The sequence below is a fragment of the Vigna radiata genome, chromosome 1, assembly GCF_000741045.1.
Source record: "Vigna radiata var. radiata cultivar VC1973A chromosome 1, Vradiata_ver6, whole genome shotgun sequence".
Taxonomy (NCBI): domain Eukaryota; kingdom Viridiplantae; phylum Streptophyta; class Magnoliopsida; order Fabales; family Fabaceae; genus Vigna; species Vigna radiata.
In genome coordinates, this window is record NC_028351.1 from 8755708 (window position 1) to 8773023 (window position 17316).

At 32.6% G+C, this 17316-nt stretch overlaps 2 protein-coding genes across 6 annotated transcripts; both read left to right on the top strand.

Moving 5' to 3' along the window:
- The first annotated feature begins 2366 nt into the window (after nucleotides 1-2366).
- On the top strand, nucleotides 2367-5471 carry LOC106770761 (pentatricopeptide repeat-containing protein At1g20230). Of its 5 annotated transcripts, none has more exons than XM_022783918.1 (3): nucleotides 2367-4661; nucleotides 4770-4878; nucleotides 4957-5471. In XM_022783918.1, the coding sequence occupies exons 1-2, from the start codon at nucleotides 2419-2421 to the stop codon at nucleotides 4813-4815; spliced, it is 2289 nt and encodes a 762-aa protein (XP_022639639.1). In that variant the 5' UTR covers nucleotides 2367-2418; the 3' UTR covers nucleotides 4816-4878; nucleotides 4957-5471. The 5 variants fall into 5 exon arrangements, with proteins under 5 accessions (XP_022639639.1, XP_022639643.1, XP_014512078.1 ...); XM_022783922.1 differs by having other exon boundaries at nucleotides 5099-5471; XM_014656592.2 differs by having other exon boundaries at nucleotides 2367-4878.
- Nucleotides 5472-9190: 3719 nt separating this feature from the next.
- On the top strand, nucleotides 9191-16496 carry LOC106770601 (probable cyclic nucleotide-gated ion channel 20, chloroplastic). Its single transcript, XM_014656405.2, has 13 exons — nucleotides 9191-9493; nucleotides 10136-10648; nucleotides 11232-11423; nucleotides 11519-11617; nucleotides 11826-11963; nucleotides 12185-12433; nucleotides 12896-13159; nucleotides 13457-13602; nucleotides 14117-14194; nucleotides 14883-15012; nucleotides 15223-15469; nucleotides 16018-16180; nucleotides 16329-16496. The coding sequence occupies exons 2-13, from the start codon at nucleotides 10148-10150 to the stop codon at nucleotides 16423-16425; spliced, it is 2304 nt and encodes a 767-aa protein (XP_014511891.1). The 5' UTR covers nucleotides 9191-9493; nucleotides 10136-10147; the 3' UTR covers nucleotides 16426-16496.
- Nucleotides 16497-17316: the final 820 nt, after the last annotated feature.

The window sequence follows — 17316 nt, forward strand, 5'->3', positions numbered from 1 at the left end:
CCGAACGTTCCAAGGGTGAGTTTATATATGTTTTTTTTTTAAATTAAAACATATAATATTATGTTTGAATATTGTACGGTAGTATATTTCTACCGGCCGGTTACATCGAACGGTTACAGAAGACGAATGGCGCTTCAAGGGTGGGTTGTTGACGGTGGAGCACGGCTGACAATAGCAGCATCCGAGCAAAATGTCGGCGGAGGGCTCCATGGGATAAAAAAGTGGTTTCTTCATTGAAGAAGACGAGGGGGAGGGGGAACGATGCTTCAAGGGTGAGTTGTTCACCGCGGAGCAGGGCGGACAATGGCGGCAACACCTGGGCAAGATGCCGGCGGAGGGCTCCATGGGATCAACGTGAGCCGTTAGTGGTGGAGTTGGAGTCGGAGAATTTGTGGCGGGTTCTTTCTTTCCGAGGGAGCTCTTTTTCTTTATAGAAGGCTTGTATTTCTTACCCATCTTTCTTGAAAGCTTCTTTTGACTGACTTGATTCTTTCTTTAGTCAGAGAATGGAACGAGAACGAAACGAATATTTTGAATATGAAGAACGAAACGAGAACGCTCTGGCATATATATTTATAAATATGNGAGTATTTTGAATTTTTAAAATAATAATTTGCAAAGCAATTTTTAATAAGTATTTTATTATGTTTGTTTTTTTTAAATTAAAACATATAATATTATGTTTGAATATTGTACGGTAGTATATTTCTACCAGCCGGTTACACCGAACGGTCCAAGGGTGAGCGAAAGGGACCGGACGGTAAGATGCAGACGGTCTGCATGATTAAGGTAAGGTCAAGATAATTAGGATAATTACATGCTTAAAGCAACTCGGCTGTGATTGGGCCTTGATTAAGATTACCTTAATTCTAGGCCCATATCCAACACTATAAATACATGTCAGAGGTAGCAGGTAAGTGGGTTCATTTATTGCACATTTACTTTTGAATTCAGACATCCGATCAGATAACCTAACTAAGTTAAGCATCGGAGTACCTTTGGCAGGTATCCTCCGGGCGCATTAGAAATAGGGGAGAGGAGAAGGTAAACTGTTAGAGGATTGACTTTGGGATTAGCGAACGGTCTAAGAAGAGGAAGTTGTACTGGTTTGGTGACTCGGCTTCACACAGAAACAATTTTTTTTCTTGATTTAATAATTTAAATATGACACCTTTTTAATCTTGAAGTTTTAAAATGTTAGTATTTGTGTGTTTAATGTTTTATTACTAGTTATGTTTGACATTACAATAAAAACATGGAATTAAGATAAAAATATTAAAATCATAAATAAAATATCTAAATTATTTTAATACATTTTTATTTTGAAATATAATATCTTTATTTATTAGAATTTTATAATAAATTTTCATTTTATCTTAAATTGTTTTCTAAGATCAATTTATATTTTTTAAGTTTTTTATATCAAATTATTTTATAAATATATTAACATATGATAAATATTATATTGCACCAATTACATTGATTAAGGTTAGTAATTACTCTTTTCCATTTATCTTAGAAAAAAATATCTCTCAAAATTATTATTAAGTTCGATGGTTTATCCTGTTATCCGCATAAATAAGAATGTTTAAAACCCAATTATAATATAAAATAAATAAAATCAACAAATATCATGGTTTAAGATTTTATGTTAGAATTGTTTTAACTTTTTTATATGAGTAGTCTATCTCTTTAATCTATCCCACTAAAAAAAATAATTATACATACAGATAATTTAATTATAAACAATAAATAGTTATTTTCCTAAACTAATATATATTATTTAGGTAAAATATACATTTTCCTTAAATTTTAAGTAAAAATTAAAATTATTTCTTTTTAAAATTTTGAACTAATTTAATTTTTTATTTTTAGAACTATTTGAATTTAATCTTTTTAATAAAATTTTAAATTTTTTTAAGATTTTAATTGTGTTTTTCAATTAATGCTAAAAAATAAATTAAATATTAAAAATAATTCAAATATTATTATGAAATATATTTAAAATATTAAATAAATTTAATAAAATTTGATTAAAAAAAATTAAATTCATACATCTTTTAACATGAAAGCCTGAGTTAATATTTCAAAAGAATAACTAATTTTAATTTATATTGAAAATTAATAAATTGAAAACATATTTAATCCATGCAATGTTTTAAGATTTTATGTGAGAAATGTTTTAAATGAGTAGTTTATATCCTTAATCTATTCCACTTCAAAAAAATTAATTATATATATAGATGATTTAATTGTAAATAATAAATAATTATCTCCATAAATGTTGTTTAGGTAAACATAATAATATTTTTATGTTACTAAAATAAAGTGATAAAGGTTAAATAAACCCAAACCCTCTTGCCATGAGCAGCAACACTAACAAGAGTGACAGACAGAAACCACCGGAGTGAGGGTGCTATGTTCCACGTCCTCTCCCAATGTCTGTCCTCTCCCACGGCCACCCTGTCGCAGGCGCGCCAAGCTCACGCCTTGATCCTCAAACTCAACCTTTTCTCCGACACCCACCTCACCACCACCCTCCTCTCTCTTTACGCCAACACCCACTCTCTCTCCACCCCCCAACTCTCCCTCACCCTATCCTCCCACCTCCCCCACCCAACCCTCTTCTCCTTCTCCTCACTCATCCAAGCCTTCGCCCGCTCTTCCCACTTCCCCCACGTCCTCACCGCATTCTCCCACCTCGCTCCCCGCGGTCTCGTCTCCGATGCCTTCCTCCTCCCCACCACCATTAAGTCCTGCGCCATCCTCCGCGCCCTAAACCAGGGCCAACAGGTCCACGCCTTCGCCTTGGCATCTGGGTTTGTCTCAGATTCCATCGTGGCCTCCTCGTTGATCCAGATGTACCTCAAATGTGATCGCATTGTGGATGCAAGGAAACTGTTCGACAGAATGCCTGAGAGAGATGTGGTTGTCTGGAGTGCCATGATTGCTGGGTACTCGCGCCTTGGACTTGTGGATGAGGCCAGAGGGCTTTTCGGTGAGATGAGGAGTTGTGGGGTGGAGCCCAATTTGGTGACGTGGAATGGCTTGCTTGTTGGGCTTGGTAATAATGGCTTGTATGATGAGGCCGTGGGGATGTTTCGGGTAATGTTGTTGGAAGGGTTTTTGCCTGACGGGAGTACTGTTTCGTGTGTGCTTCCTTCTGTGGGGTGCTTGGAGGATGTGGTGATGGGGTCTCAGGTTCATTGTTATGTCATCAAGGAGGGGCTGTTATGTGACAAGTTTGTGGTTAGTGCCATGCTTGATATGTATGGGAAATGTGGCTGTGTGAAGGAGATGAGTAGGGTGTTTGATGAAGTGGAAGAAGTGGAAATCGGGTCTTTGAATGCTTTTCTTACTGGCTTGTCGCGGAATGGTATGGTTGACTCCGCGTTGGAGGTATTTAACAGGTTAAAGGACCAGAAAATGGAGTTGAATGTTGTGACATGGACTTCAGTGATTGCTAGCTGTTCCCAGAATGGCAAGGATTTCGAGGCTTTGGAGCTTTTTAGAGATATGCAGGCTAATGGTGTGGAGCCTAATGCCGTGACAATCCCAAGCTTGATTCCTGCTTGTGGGAATATTTCAGCATTAACACACGGGAAGGAAATTCATTGCTTTTCCCTTAGAAAGGGGATTTTTGATGATGTATATGTAGGTAGTGCGTTGATAGATATGTATGCTAAATGTGGGAGAATTCAGTTGTCCCGGCGTTGTTTTGACAATATGTTGGCCCCAAATTTGGTTTCGTGGAATGCTGTTATGAGTGGATATGCAATGCATGGGAAGGCTAAGGAAACAATGGAGATGTTTCATATGATGCAGCAGAGTGGCCAGAAGCCGGATTCGATTACATTTACGTGTGTTTTATCAGCATGTGCGCAAAATGGCTTGACTGAAGAAGGATGGCATTATTATAATAGTATGTCCAAAGAACATGGCATTGAGCCTAAAATGGAACATTATGCTTGCATGGTGACTCTGCTCAGTCGTGTTGGAAAACTTGAAGAGGCTTACTCTATCATTAAGGAAATGCCATTTGAACCTGATGCTTGTGTATGGGGAGCCCTGCTAAGTTCTTGCAGAGTTCACAATAATTTGAGTTTAGGTGAAATTGCTGCAGAGAAGCTTTTCCCGTTAGAACCAGCCAACCCTGGGAACTACGTTCTTTTGTCCAATATCTATGCTTCAAAGGGCTTATGGGATGAAGAAAATAGAATACGTGAAATGATGAAAAGTAAGGGATTGAGGAAAAACCCTGGATATAGTTGGATTGAAGTTGGACACAAAGTGCACATGCTTCTTGCTAGTGACCAATCACATCCACAGATGAAAGATATCTTGGAGAAGTTGGATAAATTGAATATGGAGATGAAGAAGTCCGGCTATCTCCCCAAGACTAACTTTGTGCTGCAAGATGTGGAGGAACAGGATAAGGAGCAGATATTGTGCGGGCACAGTGAGAAGTTAGCTGTAGTATTAGGGCTACTCAACACAAGTCCAGGACAACCTCTTCAAGTAATTAAGAACCTGAGAATATGCGATGACTGCCATGCTGTGATAAAAGCCATAAGCAAATTGGAAGGAAGAGAAATTTATATAAGGGACACAAATCGTTTTCACCATATGAAAGATGGTGTTTGTTCATGTGGAGATTTTTGGTAAGTAGCCATGGTTTTGTCGGAACTTATATTCAGGAGGGGTCAAAATTCTACCGTGGGTCCATCTTATGGATGAGAGAATGTATTATAATCAAGACTATTTTGCAGTCAAGAATTTGATGCCATCCATGTAGTTGAAGCATCTCGAGAATGAAGACACGTGTGCTTCATCTTTTGGTGACTGGAAGCTGAATAATTCTCAGTTGTTTTCAAAGTGGTAAAAATTTATCTTCTCTTCCCTTTGTTATTGTAATCAAGATTTATAGTAGCCTGATGGAGAGGAGTCAACTTTCAGGACTCAGGATGCAACTATGCGAGCAGAAAGTTTGAGGAACTCTAACATTATAACTTGCCTAATTATATATTTTTCTATTACTGGAAGTCTCATAATGGTTTGAGACTTGAGCATCTGTAATGCTCTTGACATTTTAATGCAGATGTCTCTCTTCCTTTTCAAGGCCTGATATGTTTCTATCAGCTAGATCGAGGAAACATGTGATGAGGAGGAATTCCAAGAAAACTGTATATTGAATTGTCAAACAGATAATCTAGGATGTTTTTCTGAGAACTCGTGGTCTGATTCCGTAGACTTTCCTTTGCAAGGGTCGCTATGTCCATGTTAGTGGTAAATACCTGATTTCACAACAATTAGTAGATTCAAACACATGTTAATTTGTGATACTTCAGAGTCTTTATAAGCTCATTACCCCTTCCAGAATGTTTTTTTCTCTGGAGCAGAGCATGTATTTCTTCTGGGTTCTTGTCACATGGGACTAAAATATTTATCATAATAAATGCGGGTTCTTTAAATTGTCTGTAATTTTATGTGGATATGAAGGTTCCTTTTACGGATGCCTTGTGAATTTTGGAGACGTGATTCCTTAACTTCTGCTGCAAGACAATGTAAATTTAGGGATTCTCCAATTGGAGAAGCATTCATTAGCAAATTCTGGAGGTATTGTTCATTTTTACTGAATCTTTTCACTTGCATGGCTGCAGATGATTTTTGTGCTTTGATTATTCATCATGCGGTTTATTAGTAACACTACTCTCAACTAGTATAAGAATATGCATTCAAGAAACATGTTTTTCAAGAACTAAGGCTAATGGAGGTGCTTTTTTTCCATGTAAAACATCTAAGTTATGGTGTCTAAGAGTGTGACAAGGACTAAATGTCTCTAAACCTACTTGTTTAAAGGTTTTTTCTTCCTGCACCCCTATAATTTCTAGTTGCACCAGATAATTTTTAAAAAAATTATTATAATAAAAAATTGCACAGCGAAACATATGAACATTCCTTCTTTTTACCCCCTAAGTATCCTTTTTCTCATTCACGAGATTCACTTGTGTACATTTTTAATGATTTTATAACTTGTTTGCATTTTTTTACAAAAACTTGTGGCCTACAAACTATTCTAGAGAATATACACTAAATATTTGCCCAAATCATATACACTTTATTTTTTTTCATAAATTTTATGATTTAATTGCAATTTCAGTCACTTGTGATTTTAATTTTTTGGTTTTTAGTTATCTGTAATTTAAGTCCTCGAATTTATCTTTATACAATTTTAATCTTTGAATTTTTAACTACTTGTAATTTTATTCAACTTCTAATTTTAATAAGTGCTATCAAATTGCATTTGTTAACAAATCTCTACGGCTATTAACTTTTTCAATTGTGTAAAAAAGTTGAGAGTATTATGCATTCCCCCAAATCAACGTGTTATGTTTAAAGTAACAAAAACTTACAAATAATTAAACTAAATATTATATTAAATTACGGATAATTAAACTAAAAATGTAACAAAAACATGGATAATTAAACTAAAAATTTAACAAGATTAAGAAAAGTTAAAAGTTGAGAGGTCAAAATTGTGTAAAAAAAAAATATTAAGAACCAAAATTATGGATAATGTTTTGGAGTATGGGGTTGAAGTTAACATCCAAGGTCTCGGAAGTAATCAAAGGGTTCAAATGTTGTTATTTATTCCAAGTATTTTATAACTATAACTATTTGTCTAAGCATTTCGAAAGACACATGCAAAAAAATCAGTTTAACGTTTTACAGTTCAGATATTAATAACACAGTAAATACATTTTTTTACTTTCTTATTGCAAACTTTTATTTATAAATTTTAGAATGAATCTTTGATTAACAGTAACCTAATTAGAATCCAATTGATGATAATTACATTTTATCTTAAGTTGCTGAATATTATAGTTAATTTTTTTGTCTTGGTTGCTCGGTCCGATTTCATATACAATCATACCATACCGATAAATAAAAATTAAATTTCAGAAAAAAATTACAAATTTCATAAATTATAGAAACAAAAAATATAATTAAATCAATAATAAAAAGAAAAAAATTATGCAGTGTCAAAAGGACTGTATATATGGTTTTCAATCGAATTAAGAATTTTATTCTGATAATTTATGCTTTATTAAATGTATTACTAAAGTTAAGCATTATGATGTTGGCTTTGGATATAAGATTTTAATAGGTAACATGATTGTAAGTCTCTAACAAGTTTTCAATGACACTTTTTACGATCCAAAAAACCTCAAATCAACACTCCTACCAGTATTGAAAGTATAATTCAATGAAAATTATATTTCAAATAATCACTTTTTAGAATGAAAGAAGAAGGTGTTTATTTGAATACACAATCTCCTCTAACCCGATTAACAACAACTATTCAATTAAATTTATTGCCAAAAAAAAACATATAATTGAAAGAGAATACAAAATAAATAAAACAATTAAAAGCTGTAATTGAAATGCATGTGGTTGTCGATAATAAATAATGGAGACTATGATGATATTGACAACATAGGTCATCCCATGTAAACAATAAATACATAAAGTTTTCTTACTAAACTTTTTTAGACCATGTAAACAAGTTTTTTTTTGGTAAATTAATTAAGATGTTAATTAAATTCCTCGGATTTTAGTGAAGAATTTTTCAAAGTATAACCTTCAAACGAATTCTTCTTATAAATAATAATTGTCTAAGTCGTTTTTTTATAATGAAAGTCGTCAATGGTGGACTTCCAACAATCTTAGAAAGATAGGTTATTTATAACTTTTATTTTTCTTTGTGATGGAACTTTTGTCGCAAGTGAATGTAATCTTGCGGATGTTATCTTTGTGAGGGAATTGTAGATTAGTTTTACATTATTTTTTAATTGGAAAAAACATCTTCCTTAGTAAGTGTAAATTACATTTTTTTTTCTTATATTTAAAATGAACGAGAGTAATTATCAAATTAATTTATATAGTTTTGTTCTCTTTTTAACTTTCATCCATTCCCCTCTTATTTTTATGTCATTTAGTTGATCTATTTTAACAAAATTGTAATTTGAATACAATTTTCAATTTAATAATTAATAATAAAAAGCAACAAAACACTGTCAGCTTTTATAACAGAAATAAATACACCGCGTTAGACTCGTGTAAACACAAATATATTACAAAAAGCCACGTGTCTTCTTCACATTAGTCTGACTATTTCAGAGAATGGGACCCACACGAAAGATTACCAAATAAATACAAATTTAAATATGTTTGTCAGTCCTTAAAAACAATTAGTAATATGGTTAGTCTTTTAAGTTTCTCAAAATTAAAATATTTTTATCTAATAGTAATATTGTTAAAATAATTACGTAAAATATATAAAGAGAATGGGAAAACAACAACAACAACGTTTAAAGTTTAAAAATTGTTACATTTCAGTATTAACATTTAAAATTTACGTGAATAAATAATTAATTAGTATAATTGAAAAATACAAAAAAAAATTGATAATTATACAATCAATAGCAGTCTAAAATTATTTAATTATAATAACAGTGTTGGAGTCCGTAACTATTTTATATGAAAAAAAAAATAATTCTAATATTTTATAATACTATTTAACAATATTCCTAAGTGGTAAAATTAATGTATTTCAATTAATTTATTTTACTTACAAATATGAGGAATTAACAACAAAACCATAGAATAAATAAATTAGAAACCCAATTATTTAATACTTATAATAATTATTGTATATATAATTCTTAAAATATAATTAATACTGAAAATATTTACCCTAAAACATTAATCTCATTTAAGCATAATTACTTCCATCTTTGTTAATGACAATTATGCAGAGAAAAAAGTACAAAATTTAAAATTAAAAAAAATATTTTGATATGCAAAATGTGAAATTTTACAAAGAAAATAATTAATTATAAAAATTGTTTTATGATCTTGGGTAGTTAGTGTAGATTTATTTACACAAATAATTATAAACTAACCACGATAATTCTTAAGGTAATATGAAAATGATATACAAATTTTGCTCTGGAAAATATAATTAGTAGTAAAAGAAATCAACAAACTTTAGTGTGATATTTGAATTGACAAAGATATTAAATTGTTTTAGAATAGAACTAAATAGTTGGAGAGATAGGATATAATGAAAAATCCTTATCTAGATTTTGTCGGAGAAATAAACATTGTCGTAGCCAAAGGTACAAAGGAGTGTTCAAAGGAGCTAACAGGAAAGTGTGTGGGAAAAACACACACCAAACACATCAATGCTGGTTTATTTTCTGCTTTCTGCTACCTTAGTTTCACACGTTCTTTGGTCAAAAGTTGCCTCAAAGACTAAAACACAGTCACCTTTTCTCTCTCTTTCTCACTCATGATTCTTATTTATATCAATGAGAATCATCTTCTCCTCCTCTCCTCTTGTGCCATTCTGTATTTTCAAATGGCTGCACTGTGACATTGGCAACAGTTAGTGGGGCCTGACTTCTGAGTATTTCAATACCTTATACAGGTCTCACCCTTAGTTTCCTTGCTGTTCTATACTTTGAAATAGGATCAATCTTTCATTCATTTCATACCCTTTTGCTTGTTTTGGTCACTCTTTACTATATCATGTATGGATTCTTCCTGGAGCAGTGTCTATTACCATTTTTTTCTGTGTTTGATGGTTTCACCATTTTTAGTGATGAAAGAACGCTGTTGTTCCTTGAAAAATAAGCTATGTTAAGGGTTCAAAATGCTTAGAAAATAACCCATGTTGTTACTTTTCATTTTCATTTCTCAGGAAGTAATGATATAGAAGACGCTTGAGCCTGTATAACATGGAAACCTACTGCTGCTGTCTGTCACAAAAGCTCTTGGATTTGTTTTGTTTTTCATTTTTTTTTCCTTCATGAAGGGTTGTGATTTTGTCAAGAGTAGAAAAAGAGATAGCAGAGTGGATAGGGGAGTTTCCAAAATTAATTTGAAGAAAAAAAAAACCTCAACTGAAAAAGAATGAACTTACCAATAAAATCTTTGATTGTTGTTTCTGGGCTCTGTATGTTTTGTTTCCTTTTCACTTATTCATTGTTTTCTGCATAGGTTGGATTAGTTTTGACTTTGATATCAATGTTTTGACATAGAAATTGAGATGCAAAATTTTTCTTTTTAGTTTGCAGAACACATGGCTAATTTGGAGAGAGATGAGGTGGCAATTCTATCAGATTGTCATCCTCAAGTATCAGTTGAAGTCCTTGATTCTAGATTCCCAAGGCATGTATCTAGGACTCGAAGTGTATCAATTTCTATTCCCACCACACTCACAGAGCCACTTGAAAGAGATACTAATATTGTGGGATACACTGGTCCCCTACGAATTCAGAGAATAACTCCATTTAATCAGATGAGTGGTCCATTGCATGTTACTAATAGACCTGGAAACCTTTTTCGGCAGAATAAAGTGGCACCCCAGTCACAAGCAGAAGAAAGTAAGACAGAAAATTTTTCTTCATGCTGTGGCATCATGGGTGAAAATGATTTGCAGAACTATGCTTGCAAGAATGAACATTTAGTTAGGTCCGGTCCACTGGGAATGTGTAGTGATCCATATTGTACAACATGCCCAACTTACTTCAAGGCTATTCAGAAAAGTAGTTCAAATGCTTCGGGTATATTTAATCATGAGGTATAGAATAAATTATACTTTCCTTTCTCTTAAGAAGCTTATGACTGCTACATGTTGAAGTTTCCTTAGATTACACTTTGTTTGTCAAGGTTCTTCAGTTTTTGCATTGATCATACTCAAGAATTTTATACTAATGTGTATGCTTCTGCTATATAGTTTAATTATAAGAATTGCTTATGGTTTAATATGATGATATTTTGTAAGAATGCCTAGGTGATTTTTTGAAACTACAACTTCTAAAGCGGCCAAAGGTTTTTATGTTTGTACATAATATCATGGTGTATTTTATTCTTATTGTGGACTACTTTGTTGTTTCCATAAAATATTTTTTCACAAGGTGATAAGATTTGGAATAGTTACTGCAGTTGGACCTAAAATGGAAATACAAGCTATTTTGTCATGCATGTATATGCATAAAAAAGAGATGTTGTGGTTCTAATTATGGTCTATTTTTTGGTTATGTTGGCAATAATCTTTCACATTTTGAAATCTATTTTTCCATTTGTGGACATTTGATCTTATGAATCACCTTGACAATATTAGCTTCATTTACTCAACAATTTTCAACTTTTGATATTTTCAGTTTCGGAATACTCTTTGCGATGATGCCAAGAATTGGGCGAGAAGACTTTTTACTTTCTTGATTCCCCATGTTCCTAGAGTTATCAATCCTCATAATAAACTTGTACAACAATGGAATCAATTTTTTATAATATGTTGCTTGGTGGCAATTTTTGTGGATCCGTCATTTTTTTTCTTGCTCTCTGTGCAGAAGGTATGGTTTAACCCCTTTATCACGATTCAAAATATTGCATGCTGTACTAGTTAGTTCCTATGTGATTCTTGTTATTTTCTGACTTTCTTATGCAGAATAATAAGTGTATTGTTATAGACTGGGCTTTTACAAAACTTCTTGTTGCACTTAGAAGCATGAATGATTTCATACACTTCCTAAACATTGTTCTGCAGGTAATCTTTAAGACTTTTCTAGCGGTTGTTTATTTCTTTGTAACTGTTTAACTACTTTTCTTATATTAAGTCACTTTGAGACATGTATTTAAAAGTTTTCTCTCTGTAAGTGACTAAGAGGATATAACATAATCTGCTGAATGTTCCTTAAGGCAACCTATGAATCATATTTGTTTGCTTCTTTTTATCATCAAATGTTTGTCTGCAGTTTAGGTTGGCTTATGTGGCTCCTGAGTCTAGGGTGGTTGGTGCTGGGGAGTTAGTTGACCATCCAAAGAAAATAGCTCTTCATTACATTAAGACATCTTTTTTCATTGACTTATTTGTTGTCCTTCCACTTCCTCAGGTAAATTTCTCTCCATTTCCCTTTCTGCTTATGTTCACAGCAGTATCATTTGCATCTAATGTGATTTTTTCATGATCAAGCACACAATCTACACTATGTTTTCATTCCTTGTCACTAACTTTGGGTGTATACTATTTTATGAAGACAGAAGCAATTTGAGGTGAATAATTTTCTGTTTGTCAAACTCATGATCATGGTATAATTCTGTGAAATATTTGCAGATATTCATATTGTTTGTCCTACCATCGCACTTAGGGGCAGGGTCAGCAGGAGCAAACTATGCAAATAACCTTTTGCGCATTGTGATCCTCGTCCAGCATATCCCTAGACTATGTAGATTTCTTCCTATGATATTTTCTCCAGCTGGATTCGTATTCGAGTCTCCGTGGGCAAATTTCTTTATAAATCTTTTTACCTTTGTACTGTCTGGCCATGTTGTTGGATCCTGGTGGTACCTCTTCAGTTTGCAGGTAGGTTAAGGCCTTTCCTTTACATAATTGTATTTCCTGCCACTTTTTTCTATAATTTCTAATTTTAAATTGACATAGCTTTGAAATTCAATATAAATTGTAAAGGAAATGAGTCCCTGTGATTTTGTGAGCTACATTAAGTTTTAAAGCATTATTTGGTAATCTCAAGCTGTGTTTATGTGAACAGGAAAAAGAAAATGGTTGCATACTTCTGATATCCTTTATATTGTACATTATTGTTAAAGTGGAATGTGAATTATGTTCATAAAAGTTCATCATTGATGAATGAAGAAAAAAAAATCATCTTGCATTCACTCACACACATTTTATTACTACCAACTAATAATGAAATGATGACCAGAGATTCAATTAAAAGTTGGGAAATTTCAGTTATGTGGCTACATCAAATATAGGTTCATATCCAGTTATTAATTTTAGCATTCTTTCTATATCTTCTCCCAGAGGGTTAATCAGTGTCTACGAGAGGCCTGTGATACCACACATATTGCTGGATGCACAAAATTCATCGATTGTGGACATGGAATAACTGAAGCATATCAACATAACAATAGTTGGCATAATTGGAGGAACAATCCTGTTGCAAATGCTTGTTTTACTGAAGATGGTTTTCGTGATGGTTATGGTATCTTTATTAAAGCTGTCAACCTTACTGCACATCCTAATCTATCTACTAGATATTTCTATTCATCATTTTGGGGATTTCAGGTAACTTTGTTTAAGTTTATCATGTTACAAGTATAGTTGTGAGGTGTACTTTTATTAGAACTTACGAGATATAAAGCTTTCCTAGTGTTGAAAATTGAGGCAAGATAGCATGCAAAATACTGTCTTCTAGAGTAAGAAATTCTAAAAATGAATATCTACGAATCTGGAAAAGCCTCATTGAAATTATATTGGGAACAAGATACTTTGTTGATGTATATAAATGACATGCTTTTTAATTCAATATTTATTTTTCAAATAGATGAAATCCTACTAATGCTCTGTGCGTGTTTTCTGCAGCAAATTAGTACACTGACTGGGAATTTAATCCCTAGCTATTTTGTTCCCGAAATCCTTTTTACTAAGGCCATTCTTGCGTCAGGACTGTTGCTGTTTGCTCTTCTCATTGGAAACATACAGAATATTCTCCAGGCTCTTGGACGCAGGTAGAATGTCATGCTTCATGTATGGAAAACATCATTAGTTTATACCTAGAACACAGTACTATGACTAACAAGTGTTGTTTGAGGACAACATTGTCTTCTCTCCTCCTCTCTTAAATAATTTATTTTTTAGAGTTCCTTTAAGGAATATTTTACAAATTTATCTAATGATCTACCTTGAATACTGAAGGATTTGTGAGCTTCATAGAAAGAAATAAGTTGCACTGCTTTCTCTCCCTTGTATGTGGTTGGATTAATACAGCCTTTTCTAAAGTTGTTGCCTTTACTTTGATCTAAATGTAACTCAATATAAGTTCATTACCGGTTTCATGACTTTGGAACTGGGACTTTTTGGCTTGATGGTTTTATCTATGAGTTCTGGACTTCAAAGAGCTCTTATTCTAGTAGCTTTTCTAGAGTAATTTTGGCTAATAAATTTACCACTTGTTATATATTAAATAGTTAGCAACATAAATATATATTTATGTAGATTTTGTCTTCTTACTTTCTCTTAAAGGAAGCTAGAGATGTCACTTAGGCGACGTGATTTTGAGCAATGGATGAGCCACCGGCGCTTAGGAGATGATATAAGAAGGTACAATTCTTTCCCATTATGGTCAGACTTGTATTTCCCTCAGAATTTGTTGTTAAATTGGTTAAAATTTTCTTGTTATAACTCTACTCTTTTCCAAAGCAACATTTTTGGCAATGTATATATTAACTTCAAGTAGAAAATATTACTACTTTACAGGTAAAAATAGATCAACTCAAGTAAACAACTATTGCAGAATCTTTTACTGAGTGACCAATGATAGTTTGCTTTTCTTTTTTACCTTGTAATACCTTGAATCTCTATATATGTGTTTCTGACTATGCTTCCACCTGAATGCATTTGCTAAAATGCATTATGCACTGCCAGTGTATAGGACAAGAGTGTTGATGGAAAAGGGTTATCTACAAAAAAGAGACTACTTACCAACTTTAGCACTAGTGTATAGTATAGAACTGCAATACACTTATACATGATTATTTTTCCAAAAGCCTAATTCCTTCCTCTGAATTAATGTCATACTCCACCAATGTGGAATATGATCAAAGACAACTATGAGAAGCTACTAATCATTGCCACACTATTGGAGGCTATTGCATGTTTGTTTGAGCAAATGCTTAAAACAGTTTCACAATCTGTCACTTTTATACAGGCATTGAAATCATATGATTTATCTGGTTGATATAATGTGAGAGAGATTCCATTCCACTCATATGATTGGTCTGTCATGTAGGAGAGTGCGACAGGCTGAACGATATAACTGGGCTGCAACAAGGGGGGTGAATGAAGAAATGCTCTTGGAGAATTTGCCAGAAGACCTCCAAAGGGAAATTAGACGTCATCTCTTCACATTTATTAAGAAAGTTAGTACAGTAGTTTCCTTGTCATCAATTCACTGGTTATATAGATTTTGCAAGAGATATAACTTCTGTGTTCATGAGCTCTAGAATTTGATCTTTGTTGTTCCATTATGCTAAATCAGTTGAGTTTTATTACAAGATAGGGTGATTTTGTGCATTGTCCACACTTCAAGCTTAAAAAATGGATCTTACATTGTGTTTTATATGCTGCAGGTTCGAATTTTTGCCTTATTGGATGAGCCTATCTTGGATGCCATATGTGAGAGGCTAAGGCAGAAAACATATATCAAAGGAAGCAAAATTTTGTATGATGGTGGTTTGGTAGAGAAGATGGTTTTTATTGTGCGTGGAAAATTGGAGAGCGTTGGCGAAGATGGAATCAGTGCTCCCCTTTATGAAGGGAGTGTCTGTGGTGAAGAACTTCTGACATGGTGTCTTGAGCATTCCTTAGCAAGCAAAGGTACATTTCACTTCTAGAAAACAAAAGCATTAGAAAAGTAACAACTTCTCCAAGGTACTGTTTGATATAAAAGTAGAAACTGTTTTGAAAAAATTGAAGCATTTATCATATTCAATGCTTACATTTTTACCTGAGTTGAACTATTCAGCCTTATTTGCAGTTTTGATCTCTTTTCCTATCATCATTTTGCAAATTTATTCCCTCACTCTTTTCAAATTTGATCCTTTATATTTTTACTGTGCAGTTTTTGGTCCATGTAACTTAACGCTCATTAGCAATATTCTTTATAGAACAGGGATATATGGTTGGGAATCCAAGTGTGAGTTCAAATCTCACATTAGATAGAAATGAAAAGTAAATCATTATATAAAAGTGAAAGACGTATTATCTTAAGGTTTTGAATAGAGACTAGTATCAATCTCTTATTTGGTTGAGTTCAGATCTCAACATTGTTGTATCTCTTCGGTGAACCACCTTCTTGATAGACTCAATATGTTCCATGATTATGGTATTGGCATGCTGAACTTGTTTGAAATTTTGTCTTGTAGGTTGCAGAAAAGCAAGGATTCCAAGGCAAAAGCTGGTTAGTAACAGAAGAGTAATATGCTTAACAAATGTGGAGGCATTTTCCCTTAGAGCAGCAGACCTTGAAGAAGTTACAGGCCTATTTGCAAGATTCTTTAGGAATCCCCGTGTTCAAGGAGCCATAAGGTTAATCTTCTCCTGTTTTATGCCCTAATAAAACAATCAAATATCTGATCATGAGTTCTTATTAAATAATGGGAATTAGATAAATTCAACTAAACATGCATTTAATTATGAAATTAATTATCTCTTCTTGTTGATTATATTATGATAGGTATGAATCACCTTATTGGAGATGCTTTGCAGCAACAAGCATTCAGGTTGCATGGAAATACAGAATGAAATGTCTTCGTCGTGCCAAAACCACATAATCAAATGAAACATGAACATTTAGATTTTTCAATGTTATATATAAGGTGCATTAGACATCACTTATTCATAACTACAAAATATTGTAAAGTAATTTATATATATATATATATATATATATATATATATATATATATATATATATATATTTGAGAAGTCATAAACATGAAGTTATATCTCAAAACACAATTTATTTATTTAAAGTGATGCTTTGAAAACAATTTTTTTTTTTTTTCATTTTCTTATCTTTTTAAAAATCACTCATTCCCATCTCAAATGTAAAAATACTTCTAAATCATAACGTAAATATAAACTTTGTCTTAACAACACAATATAACATTATACATATCATATACATATATAAGTCTTCAGCATTTATTTATGGTGAATTATGATATCAAAACATACAAAGCAATCTTGTCATAAGGTATACATTATAATGTTTGTTATAAATTATTAATTTTTTCTTTACTTTTGTTTTCCATTTTAATATTAAAAAATATTTGCTTTTTCTCTCCATTATTTTAAGAGGTTTTACAATTGGTTGGATATATCATATTTGTTAACAAAAGTATGTCGGGGGGTGGGGGTGGGGGGTCGGGTGAGAAATTCAAATTCTCATCTCATGAGATATTCAAATTCTCATCTTATGAGTAATTCAAATTCAAATTCTCATCTCATGAGAAAATCAAATTCACATCTCATGAGAAATTCAAATTCTCACCTCATGAGAGATTCAAATTCTCATCTTATGAGAAATTCAAATTCTCACCTTATGAGAAATTCAAACTCTCATCTCATGAAAAATTCAAACTCTCATCTCATGAGAAATTCAAACTCTCATCTCATGAGAATTTCAAATTCAAATTCTCATCTCATGAGAAATTCAAACT

Coding starts and splice junctions, on each gene's coding strand:
- LOC106770601 (XM_014656405.2), top strand. CDS start 10,148: ATGGCTAATTTGGAGAGAGATGAGGTGGCAATTCTATCAGATTGTCAT. Junction 12,434..12,895: donor GGTACCTCTTCAGTTTGCAG/GTAGGTTAAGGC, acceptor ATCTTCTCCCAG/AGGGTTAATCAGTGTCTACG. Junction 13,160..13,456: donor CATCATTTTGGGGATTTCAG/GTAACTTTGTTT, acceptor TGTTTTCTGCAG/CAAATTAGTACACTGACTGG.
- LOC106770761 (XM_022783916.1), top strand. CDS start 2,419: ATGTTCCACGTCCTCTCCCAATGTCTGTCCTCTCCCACGGCCACCCTG. Junction 4,662..4,769: donor TGTTCATGTGGAGATTTTTG/GTAAGTAGCCAT, acceptor ACTATTTTGCAG/TCAAGAATTTGATGCCATCC.